The sequence below is a fragment of the Oryzias latipes genome, chromosome 16, assembly GCF_053564925.1.
Source record: "Oryzias latipes strain Hd-rR chromosome 16, Olatipes_Hd-rR_3.1".
In the NCBI taxonomy this organism is placed as follows: domain Eukaryota; kingdom Metazoa; phylum Chordata; class Actinopteri; order Beloniformes; family Adrianichthyidae; genus Oryzias; species Oryzias latipes.
In genome coordinates, this window is record NC_136252.1 from 7,380,416 (window position 1) to 7,392,750 (window position 12,335).

The 12,335-nt window shown below is 41.4% G+C and overlaps 1 protein-coding gene across 3 annotated transcripts in view; it reads right to left on the minus strand.

Moving 5' to 3' along the window:
• The window catches only part of spag1b (sperm associated antigen 1b), a 25,331-nt gene continuing 12,996 nt past the window's right edge, over positions 1 to 12,335 (minus strand). For all 3 annotated transcript variants that reach the window (XM_004077699.5, XM_020709942.3, XM_078933844.1), the window contains 8 exons: positions 7,437 to 7,536; positions 6,456 to 6,608; positions 5,702 to 5,859; positions 4,180 to 4,321; positions 2,690 to 2,816; positions 2,169 to 2,315; positions 790 to 1,113; positions 1 to 692 (listed from right to left, as the gene is read on the minus strand). In XM_004077699.5, coding sequence (XP_004077747.1) covers positions 564 to 692; positions 790 to 1,113; positions 2,169 to 2,315; positions 2,690 to 2,816; positions 4,180 to 4,321; positions 5,702 to 5,859; positions 6,456 to 6,608; positions 7,437 to 7,536 — 1,280 coding nt within the window. In that variant the 3' untranslated portion in view covers positions 1 to 563. The remainder of the gene's footprint in view (positions 693 to 789; positions 1,114 to 2,168; positions 2,316 to 2,689; positions 2,817 to 4,179; positions 4,322 to 5,701; positions 5,860 to 6,455; positions 6,609 to 7,436; positions 7,537 to 12,335) is intronic.

Consider the following 12,335-nt stretch of genomic DNA (forward strand, 5'->3'; position numbering starts at 1 on the left):
TAAATAAAAACAGTTTAGTTTTCCTGCAACATTATCTCATGAGAATACAGAAATACCTTTCAAATATTTATAATTAAACAGTTAATTTATTATAAGGGGAGATCCTGCAAGACGGGTCTTAATGAGCTCTGTTCCATTTAGCATCACCATGTCTCTGATCTTAGCAGAAACATGAGGGCTCTTCTCTAAAGACGACACTGGTGGCTGAGTTCTTTGGAAAGCACGTCGTCCTGATGGGACCTGACAGAGCAGGGGGCTGTCTGCAGCCTTGCATTACCTCCAACATTGCACTTTGCACCACAAAATCAAACGGTCCCCCATCAGTCCTGCTGCTGCACAGTTCATGCATTTGATGCTGGTGTGAAGTAAAGTTGCATAGCCAAATGTTCAAAATTGAAAAATAAACTCTTAGATCATCTCAAACAATCACAGATCATTTACAGCTCACTTTCTAAATCAGTTCAGGGAATTGTTGAGGGCGCGCTCTGCAGCTTCCTTCCTTTATGTTCCCACTTCGTTTGCATAGATCCACCAGAAGAGGGAGAGCAGCTCATGCACAACAGTCAGATGTATTTGTTGGTCAAATTTTGAACATCGTTCTTATTGAACTCTGTGCTCTCCACAGCCGACAGACGCTCAAACAGCTGCATCATGCGGTCTCGCTCGTCTTTCTCCAGCAGCATGAGTGTTGTCTGCAAACAGCATGGAAAAAAACCACAAAGTGAGGGTTTACTTCCATTTTCAAAACGTAGACAACTTTCATGTTATTTCTTCTAAACACAGTCTTACCCTGAACCTGTCCACCATGTGCAGCTGGTTCAAGTGTCGGTAAACCAGGTAAGGATCTTTCTCCAGTAAATGGGAGTCGAGCGCCTGCATCATGAAGCTGATGGTGTGTCCGTCCAGCTGGTTGCTAAGGAACTGAGGAAGACTCTGAGGTGCGGTGGAGGCCAGCAATTCAGCGCAGGCGGCTGTGTTTTTGCTGCAGCGGGCTGCGTTCAGAGCCTGACAAAATTCAAAGGCGCTGGAGGGATGGAGGTGGATGGAGAGGTCTTCTCCTGTACAGCTGCTCGCTGCGTTGGAAACATCGGCCACATTTTCCTCATTGTCCACCTGTGGTCAGACATGAGACAGGTCCTACAGTAAAACCTCCAAGGTAAACGGGAAAACCCACCGCAAAGCAGGCTGCATTTTAAAACATCTAAATGCTGCAGAGTCACACACTGCAGATGAACCTGAAAACACTACATTTTAGCGAAAAATGGAAAAGGGTAAAGACCCAATCTAATAAAAATGTTTTTTTTGGTGTTTCCAACATGTTCTTATGGCATTTTTATGATAATGGAGGACATTTAAAAAAGAAAATGAAGATTAAAAATACATTTCTGAGTATTTCTTTATTCAAATCGTTGTGAATCAGGAGCAGATGGAAACATGCAGTTGGAAAAAAGAGCTAAATCTAGAAAATATGGTGGCTTCCTGCTCCGCTCCACAGCTCCATGAACGTCTTTGTTTCCTCGTCTGAGCTAGAATCTGGATCAAACTGTCCAGCTGGATAGCTCTGATACTGCTCGCCATTTTTGTTGCACCGCTAATGTTTGGTTGGGTGTCTGGGGGGGGCTGTAAGCTAGCAGGAGAGCATTTTAAACAGAGAGCTCTCAGCTACGGGGCGGGGGCTCCGCGGCAATGGTTCCATGTTGATAATGTTGATAAATTAGTGTGAAAATAAAGATTTATATACTAAAACCTTCAACATGGAGAGACATGAAACGTTTTTCTTCGTTTTTTTTTTTTTTACATGACGGGTATGCTTTATTGCCATCTTAGTTTTAAAGGGTTAAAAAGGGAAGTGTCTTCTTTGATCTTTATGTGTTAAAATGAACACCACCACTGCTGGTGTGTAGCTGTAGGAGTTTAACTTTAGGTTAACTAATGTGCCGCATTCTAGGACTAAACCCGTGTGGGAAGTTCTGCATAAATCTTTAATGGATCCGTTTTCTGAGCTTCATTTCCAGTGACTGTGCTCTGGACCCTTCAACGTTATACATGACCCTCAGATCTGACCTGCAGAATGCTTCTGTTAGGATTCTCTAGTTTAACAACGTTCTCCAAACCAGAACTCCTCCAGGTGAGCGGTGCATCCAGCTTGGCTGTAAAAGAGCTTCTACCTCTCTGATGGGGACGACCTTCCTGGGCTTGTCCTGCGGACTCTGTCTGAGCAGCAGCGTCACCTCCTCCAGCTCCTTCTCAGCCTCCTGCACACTGGGATCGAGGCGCAGCACCTCCTGCAGGTCAGAGCGGGAGGCCAAATAGTCCTGATGGCAAAGCAGACAAAAACAGCTTCACCAAGGAATAAAGAGGATTATTGGGTCTTAATTGTTAAGAGGGAATTTTTGAGTGTTCATAAGTATTAAGAGTTTGCAGCTACACTGGTCAGAGGTCTTCAAGAATCAAGATGGAATTATGATGAAGGAAATGACTGACAGTTGTTCACATTTGAGCTTTCTGAGAATCTGGTTTCCTGAAGAGAAGCCATTGAAATGATCTCCTGTATTGCCTGTGCTGCAGTGGTTTGTGCTGCTTGTTACGCGTTTCACAGCTTGTGTTCATGTAGAAAGCGTCCAGCTAGTCTATTCCATCGTGTGAGCGCACTGTTACAGCCAGAGTCCTTCAGTCCAGCTCCATTCACCTTGAGGCCTCGGTGGGCCAGGGCTCGCCTGTAGAAAGCCTTCATATTGGTGGGCTCCAGCTTCAGGGCTGCATCACAGTCCTGCTTGGCCTCCGTAAACATCTCCTGCTTCAAGTAGCACAGAGCTCTGCAACCACACACAGGTTTTAGGTTTGGGTCACAGATAGATCAGCTTTTTAACACCATCAGAACACGTTTCATCTTTCTTAAGGGGTAAATACCAGGTAATACTCAAATGAACCCAGAATTTGTCACTGCAAGTGGTAATAGAGGAGAAATATGCCAAGTTTCTTTCACAGTCCAATTCCATTCCATCTTCTGTGTACCTACTGTCTTCTTACTACTAGTAAGTACCATGAAAAACACAATAAGGTAACACACAAGTACATATAGTGAGTACCATGAAACACACATTAACTGACTAATTTAGTAAACAGTATATTCTTCACAGTACTTCAAAAGGTAGTTTCTGTTTACCTGCTACTTTGTGACACATGGTAAATACAATGAGACATACACTGAGTTAACAAGTAAATTCAAGGTACTTTATTTGTACTTACTTTGTCCTTACATGTCCACATGTAAGGACAACTCAACAAGTAAATATCCAGTTGGTATCCTATAAATACCCAGTAGGTATAATATAAATACCCAGTAGGTATAATACAAATACCCAGTAGGTATAATATAAATATCCAGTAGGTATAATATAAATACCCAGTAGGTATAATACAAATACCCAGTAGGTATAATATAAATACCCAGTAGGTATAATATAAATACCCAGTAGGTATAATACAAATACCCAGTAGGTATAATATAAATACCCAGTAGGTATAATACAAATACCCAGTAGGTATAATATAAAAACCCAGTAGGTATAATATAAATACCCAGTAGGTATAATACAAATACCCAGTAGGTATAATATAAATATCCAGTAGGTATAATATAAATACCCAGTAGGTATAATACAAATACCCAGTAGGTATAATATAAAAACCCAGTAGGTATAATATAAAAACCCAGTAGGTATAATACAAACACCCATGTAAGGATGAACCAAATAGTACCATGCAAGTACCCAGTAGGAACAACAAAAGTACCATGTCGATACCACAATACCACTGAATACCCTGGAAGTACCATACTGTATATATTTTGGCTGATATTTTTCTTTTTATAATGAGAGAGGCGAGAAAGGATCAAAGTTGATTGGGGGGGGCGTTGTTAACAGCATTATATCCATGCTGGGGGATTCAGCTGTGATGGGAAGCAGCAGATGCTTGTTTGCTCTGCAGCAGCAGCACAGCTCCACATGTGTGTGCAAACAGCAACACACAATGGAACACTTCCTGTAAGCGTCAGCTTCCTGTGAGGCTCCAGCGCTGGACAGAACGGAGGCGGTGGAGAGGGAGTCTCAGTCTGAACATGTGGTGTTTGTTCACACCATGAAAAGCAGCAGAGACTGGAACCATCACGGCTCTTACCTGTTGGTGTATACGGCACACTGGTCTGGCTTCATCTTCAGACATTCTGTGTACTTTCCCACAGCCTGATGGTACTGAGCTTTCTTCACTAAATCGTTCCCTTCCTGCTTCAAAGCAGAAAACAGAACCTCGGCTCTTCTCTCTGAAAGACAAAAAGCACACACATCTCCATAATGACGTCTTTGTGTTAAAAGTGCTTACCTTTTTCCCCTCTGAGAACATCAAACTTTATTGACACTTTAATTGCCCCCGTCTCCCCCTTCCGCAGGCCACTGCTGCAAATCCGGGCAGTTTTGGTCTTTTAAATAAATGCTGCGTTGGCATGAGTTAAGTAGGCAGTCAGTCAAAGAGCTGAACCATGAGCTGATCAATGTGCAGCAGAGTGTTGTGGCAGAGCAAACTGCCAGCAGCTCTGCTCTTTCATTAGTTTAAGATGAATAGAGAAGGAACTGTCCACGTCCAGAACAGCAAAACATTCATCGGATATGAAAGTGGCAACACAAGCCTCTTTGTCGGCTCCAGTTTAATTAAAGGATGCATTCAAATGTATGAGTAAAAGCTGCTCAATTCATCCTGTACAGGTATTACCGATATTTTCAACAGGGCCAAAACAAGAAAAGTAGTTAACCATCCTATTCAAAGTCTGTCAAGAACAGTGTTTTTCAACCTTTTCTGAGCCACGGCACACTTTAACCTTGACAAAAATCCTGCGGCACACCAGCATCCAAAAATTAAAAATAAAGGAGAAAACCATAGTCTGTATTGATCTACAGTCCCTCTACAATCTCACGTGCATTTTTGTGATAATTGTTGCAGAAAAAGCTGGAAGCTGCAGCTGTTTTTCTAAAAGATGTAATAAAAGTTAAGTTAGAAGATTTAAAAACTGTTTGATGTGTGTTCGTTGTTGTTTCAAGACGTTAAGAGGAGAGACTAATTGTGCGCCAAGACGTTGTCACTTTGACCCAATGCATCATGGGAGATGTAGTGCAACAATCCGCCGACCGCAGAAAGACCAGCGTCTCTGAGCTTCATTGTTTTGTTCACTTGTTCCACGGTCTGATACCAGATTCTGTGGAAAGCTACACCGCTAAAGACGAGCTTTAGCTGGTATTTTTGTTGGAACGGAGAGACTTATGAGCAGAATCAGAACAAGGAAGTGAAGACTTTAACCACTTCTGATTGGTCACACTGATGGCATGTGATTAAGACTCCAAGAATGATTGGACAGTTAAAGGGACGGGACTTTTCAGAAAACGGCTTTAGCTGCAGCTAAATCGCGGTACCATCATTCTTATCAAAATGTCTTTAATAGAATCAAATAAACACAAAGAAAAAAAAGTATTTTACGATCTTTCATATTCCTAACTACTCAGTGTTTTATCAGGGCCTGTTTGGATGAATACAGAGCTGATATCCTGGTGATGGAAAATGTTGTTAGATCAGTTAATGGGTAATTTCCCACGGCACACCTGACCATCTCTGGCTGAAAAACAATGGTTTAGAGTCAGATAAGAGTGCAGACCTGCGTCCCTTGCAGCCTTCTCTGCTCGTGCCTGAAGGACCTCGGCACTGGCGGGCTCCACCTTGCGGTGCTGCTGAGCCGAAAGAGGCACCGGTGGGATGTCTGGAAGCTTCTCCCTCCATTCTGGGCCGTCCTGCTCCATCAACATACGTGTGATTCTGGAGGGCACAGAAGGAACTTCACTACACCCAATCAATAATCCAGGAGAAAGGAAAAGATTGATTGATGCTCCCGCTGCAGGCCTGCAGGGAACGCCACGAGCTCTGGTATCTGAGCTTTAACAAAGTTAGAGCTTTTCAAACAAATCTGGACGCCAGCATGGCGCAGTAAGATGGAGGCTTTAGGCCAGGTGAGTGTCTGTGTTGCATAACAGAGAAAGGACATGAAGTCTAAGAGCCATTATTAGACTTTAGCCGGAGCTGCTGCTTTATGACCAGCTCAGCGTGCTGACCTGTAAATAGCTTCAGTGTTTTTCACGGCTCAATTTCTCCAAATGTGTTACTGAGATTATGCGACGGAGCTTTTTATGAAATAAATGGAATAAATCAAACGGCTGCAGGCTGATCAAACACATCCTTATATCTGTGTTGGATACACCTGCATTTGACCTCCAGTCGACTTTTTTTTATGAGCAGGTACAGAGCTTTTATTGTTCCACAAAACACATTTGAAAAATATTTTTTCAGAACAGAGAGCAGGAAGATTAAAGTCCGTCAGAAGCCTCCCAGACTGTGTGACGGGTGAAAGCGAATACCTGCTGACGCCGTCTTGAGCTGCCTGCACACTAATGTCTATCTGCAGGACAGTCTTGTAATCCACGTAGGCCCTTCGATAGCGCTCCAGGGACTCATAAGCCATAGCTCGCCGCAGGAGGGGCTTTAAGGAGAATGGCTGCAGCTCCAGGACTCTGAACAGTATAAATAGAGATAATGAGACATGTGCAAAGGATCAAGTCCACAGGTTTCGGAATAGATGCTGTTGAATAAGGCTGTCTGCACAGAAAAACACCATGGAGTCACTCAGTGTTCATGATTTAGCTCTTACTGCGTTGATATTTACCAAAAGCAGCAATGAAAACAAACTTTGACGCAACAAATTAGCAATAACTCTTTCTACAACGCGTTTGAATCTAGAGGAGAAAAAGGTTTCCAATCTTATAATACGTTCCTTGTTTTTTAAGTATTACATCTTCATGGGAGCTGTAAAGCAGCATCATGCAAACTCAGGTTTATTTCAAATAAGGTAAAAAAAAAACAGAGAAGCTGCTGGCATTCTAAAATATAGAAGGTTAACATAAAGCAATAGATTTAAAACCCAGTGGGGTTTAGCTTTTACAGCATACAAAGTGTATCTGTAATTACATAGGTCGATTTTGCATTTAAATACTGTCATGACGTGAATAAAGAAACTTGTTTTAATGATTACATTTGGAAAATGTAATTAGAAAATCTGTTTTCTATAGAAGAATTGTGTCGTTTTCCAGCAGTTTGGTGGAGATTAATACAAAAAAAGGACATATTTTCTTGTTTTTAGTATTGCAATTTAGTAGAATAATTGCATCAAAAAACATCCATTCAGTTTTCTGAACGCCCTCAATGTAACCGGGTTGTATTTGGAAGGCTTTTATATGGGGGATCCTGGAGTCTGTGTTTTATAAAAGCCTGTAAAAATACTTAAATGGAAAAAACAAAGCAGAAACTAATTAAAAAGATAAAAATCTATCATAGTTTCTCACCGCGTACAATCTTCTATGCAGTCCTGACTGTTGCCGTCTTTCAGGAAGCATGCTGCTCTGTTAGAGTACAGGATGCACAGATCCTGTGGACTGTCAATCCCTGTAGAACAAAGACACACTTGCTGGAGTTTATATGAACACACACCTGAGGGAAGCTCTGAAAACAGCCTGTAAAAACATGAGGGGTTTCTGGGAAATGTAGGCTGCCATCAAATCCTTCCATTTTCTTCCTTCAAAGAAACTTGATACGAGAACAAAGTTCCAGTTTCACTGGAAGTCCTGAGTTCTTCTTGTCCATCAACACTTGTTTCCTTAACTCTCCGTCCAGTTAAAGTTCAGAAGCATCCTTGGCAAAAACAAGGAAGACTCTGCCACCCAGTCCTGTACAGTCCATCGGAAACATCGGTTTTCCTGAGACGATGCACATCCAAAAGGAAATAAACTAAACCTGAAAGGATTCAGACTCAGGTGGATCCTGAGATGCTCAGAATGATCCCAGAGCTCTAGAGTGGTAGAGAACATGTCACTTCTATGTTTTAACGCAGAGTTTCTGTCATCCTAAGCAAATCGTTTAGTCCAATAACTGCAAAATCATTCCCTTAGATTTAAAATGCGTAGAGGAGGAACTGCCACTGGAATTTCTGTTTTATGAATTTATGAGTCAATATTCACAGATAGGCAACAACACATTCTGGAGCCAAAGGGCATCCGCTTGTTCATTCACATCACTATGGTTGATGATGGATTTTCATGTCTTAACACTCTCAGTGGATTGTGCAGAGCATGTTCAAGTCTTCACACTATAAAAACAAAGCTCAGAAGAACTCATCTTCATAGTCTGGACCCTGACTATGAAAACATGACCACTTGCCCCAACAGATCAGGGTCTATCAGAGCGAAGTAGGTAAGACGGAACAGTCCTGACCCTCGACTATATACCACAACTGGACTGAGTGGGGGTGACGTCACCCATAGAAAATGACCCACTTCCAGTTCCAACACAAACACCAAGACAGACACCGCCATGGCGGATGACATCAGTAAGCAATGATGGATCCGAGTCAGTCTGAGTCAATATTTCTATGGCAACCAGTCTCACCAATCAGGAGTGAGTTTGGTGGAAGTCCACACCCCTACCCCTTTTTTTTAACTTGTCCTGTCCAACAGCTGAGCTGACAGATGAGAGCTGAAGGCCTCTCATGTTGGACATATTTTTCTGTTACAACAGGAATTATGATTCTTCTGACACACAAGGTGTATATTTGTATAAACTCCTTAACATTCCTATTCAAAGTCTGTTTAAAGTCAGAGAGCTCCAAAAAAGTTGACAAGCAAACATGTAAAGATGTACACAATACAACTACAGTAGGTAGTGGAAATCTGCCCGCCGGGCAATCACATCTGCCAGGCAGACCAGCAGGACTGACGCAGGGGCCCCCAACCCCAGAGAGCAGGGAGGCACAGGGGCAAAGAGAGTGCAGGCCAGGCTCCAGCCTAACCAAAAGAATAGCCCCCCCTGCCACACACCCCAACCACTTGGGAGAATCTGTCAAACATTTTGAATGTTCAATATCAGACCACCTATTATTATTGAGGCATGATTGGTCAGGTTATACCTTAAATAACCTTAACTACAGAAAAAATACCACAAAAAAATGAAATGATCAAGAACATGTTAAAAAAGGTATCAGAACAAAAATGGTTATTCTGACCAAGCGAACAGCAGCTTATTTCTCTAGGCAAGGCAAGGCAAGTTTATTTGTATAGCACAATTCGTACACAAAGTAATTCAAGGTGCTTCACAGAACAGAAAAATGCATTAAAATCAAAATACATCATAGAAATGATCAACGTAAAATTTACTTTAAAAGAAAAGAAAAAATTAGAAAATTGATTTAAAAAGAAAGGAAGGAAAGGAAAGAAAAGTGCAGATAGGACATTTCAGTCATATACACGGCTAAACAGAAATGTTTTAAGTCTAGATTTGAACATGAACACAGAAGAGGCCTGTCTTACGCCTTCAGGGAGGCTGTTCCAGATTTTAGCTGCAGAATATTGAAACGCTGATTCCCCTTGTTTAGTTCTGACTCTGGGAATCAACAGGAGGCCGGCCCCTGAGGTCCTCAGAGTACGAGATGGTTCATATGGCACTAACATGTCAGAGATGTACTTTGGTGCTCGGCCATGGAGAGACTTGTACACAAGCAGAGCTGCTTTGAAGTCTATTCTTTGAGGTACAGGGAGCCAGTGCAGAGACCTGAGCACAGGACTAATGTGATCGTACTTCCTGGTTTTGGTCAGGACTCGAGCAGCAGCATTCTGGATGTACTGAAGCTGTTTTACAGCTCGTTTGGAGAGGCCGGTGAGCAGGCCGTTACAGTAGCCTAACCTACTGGAGACAAATGCATGGATAAGTATCTCCAGGTCTGGCTTTGACACTATGTTTTTGATTTTGGCAATGTTTTTCAGATGGTAAAATGCAGCTGATGTCACTGATTTGATATGGCTGTTAAAGTTCAGGTCAGAGTCCATGATTACCCCTAGGTTTATGACTTGATTTGAGGGTTTAAGAGACAGAGAATGAAGGTAGCTGCTGACACTTTCTCTTTGTTTCTGTGGGCCTAAAATAATAACTTCGGTCTTGTTTAAGTTTAGCTGGAGAAAGTTGTTCTGCATCCACGCACTGATCTGTTGGAGGCAGTGGCTGAGTGAATCCACCGGCCCATATTCACCTGTTGTCAGTGACACATAGATCTGAGTATCATCTGCATAGTTGTGATAAGATATGTTATTACTGCTCATTAACTGCCTTATTGGCAGCATGTAGAGGTTGAACAGAAAGGGTCCCAGGATCGATCCCTGGGGCACACCACAAGTCAAGGCCATGTAGTCTGAGACACAACTCCCATTTTCAACAAAGTATTTCCTGTCTTTCTGTCTCTATAGATGTCTGTAGATTAGATTAGTTAATGGTCCTGATCTAAAGTAAATGGTAAATGGCGTATACTTATATAGCACTTTTCTACCTACAAGGCCCAAAGCGCTTTACAGTCACAGACCCATTCACACACACATTCACACACTGGTGGCGACTCCATTGCCGAACACTGACGCCAACCTCCCACCAGACTGAACCCTTGTGGGATCTGCATGGAGGAATAATGAAGTTATGATTAATTAACAGCAGTGTGACAGGCTGGTGACCAGCATGAAGAGGTGCAAGTTGTTCATGGAATTGACTTATACCAGTAAAAAATAAAATCTCTTCGAAATGAAATAAATCGATTATAATGATCTTGGAAAATACCATTTGGATTGAGGTACAGTAGGTTTATTTTACTATAATGTTAAAACGACAGAGTGCATCACAGAGGACAACACACATGTGATGACATCAGCAAAAACTGATCAACCATCATTCCAGTCCAATGTGTGGAAACACTTTGAATTTATTAAGTCATGTGACCATCCAGTGTGCTAGAATGTTCTAAGAATGTTCCCTTTGGATTCTTGTGATGTGGAAAAACAACAGAGGACTGAACTTTAGGAAACTAAAATGTGAATGGATTTGACATTCATTCTTGATTACCGTACCTGTTTGTTTGGACACATTTTAGATTTTTACATTTAATTATCTTGAAGAAATCCAAGAAATCTGGAAATCTTCACTGTTAAGTTCCAGGTATTTCTCTCTGAATCACACAGGTTAAAGTTTTGGATAAAGATCTCCTGGATCCATTTCAGGTCAGAGAATCAGATCGTTTAAAATAAACCAATATCAACTATGATTATCATCAACAGCCACTAATTGTGATAGGAATCAAATTGTTGAAATGAAGCATTAACCCCATAGTAAAACCCAAACTCTGTCCTGCTGCTCATCACACAAACAGCCATTTCTCAGAGTGGCATCATTTATAAGGGTGATGAACAGACTTTCTAGTAGTATGGAGTTTATAGACAGAAATTATTACACAGTAATAAAATAATATTCTCAGTTTGGTCTTATTTTTATATTTTTAGCTCCCCAAATTGCCAAAGTTTTGTTTTGTCCATATTAGTCTCAGTATTTTGCCGTGACGCCTGCTTTAGCCCATCAGAGGACGCATCTGCTGCAGGGTCACTGGCAGGATTTTAGAGCAGCAGAGGCTTAAAGTCGGAAAAGGACAGCAAAAACACATTTTTCTTTTTGTCCATATGGAATGAGTAAAATTGAAAGTACTTACAGATATATGCAGCTGTGAGACCTGTGTAGGTCAAAGTGATCCGACTGTCATTTCTTTCATGTAAACAAATTATTGTCAACGCGACTTTCTTCACTTTATTCTAGACTTGAAAGCAATAGGTTATTTATTTTTGGCATAATGGGCATAATTCACATGAATCAAGTTTAATCCAGATGTTAATATTTTAAACATATCCTACGACTTTTATTCACAGGATGCTGAAATTCTTAATAATATTTAATGATATCATGCAGTTGCTGTGAGGATTCAGGGGTGTTTTTGATCACGTCAGTCACTCCAGACCCATCATTTCATGTTTATCATCCACAGCTGCCTTCACAGCTGTCTTCAGCTCTAAAAGTGTCTGGTTTTCAGTTCTACCTTGTCAGGTCATCTACTTTATCTGCATTTTGTTTCTCTGTGCTTTTTGTCCTGTTTATGCTTATTTATTACAGTTTCACATTTCTGGCACCAAGTCCAGTTTCCTGCATTCTGGCTCCTCCAGTTCCTGACAGCTGTATCCAATGTGACTCTGGTTCTATGATGGGATTCACATCTAAATTCTATTTTGCATCTTATCCTCTAAACACAGACTTTTGTTGTGACTGGAAAGATTTGAATACAGAAGATTGTGAAACTAAATGCTACAAAGTGTAAAAAAAGGCCTTTCTAC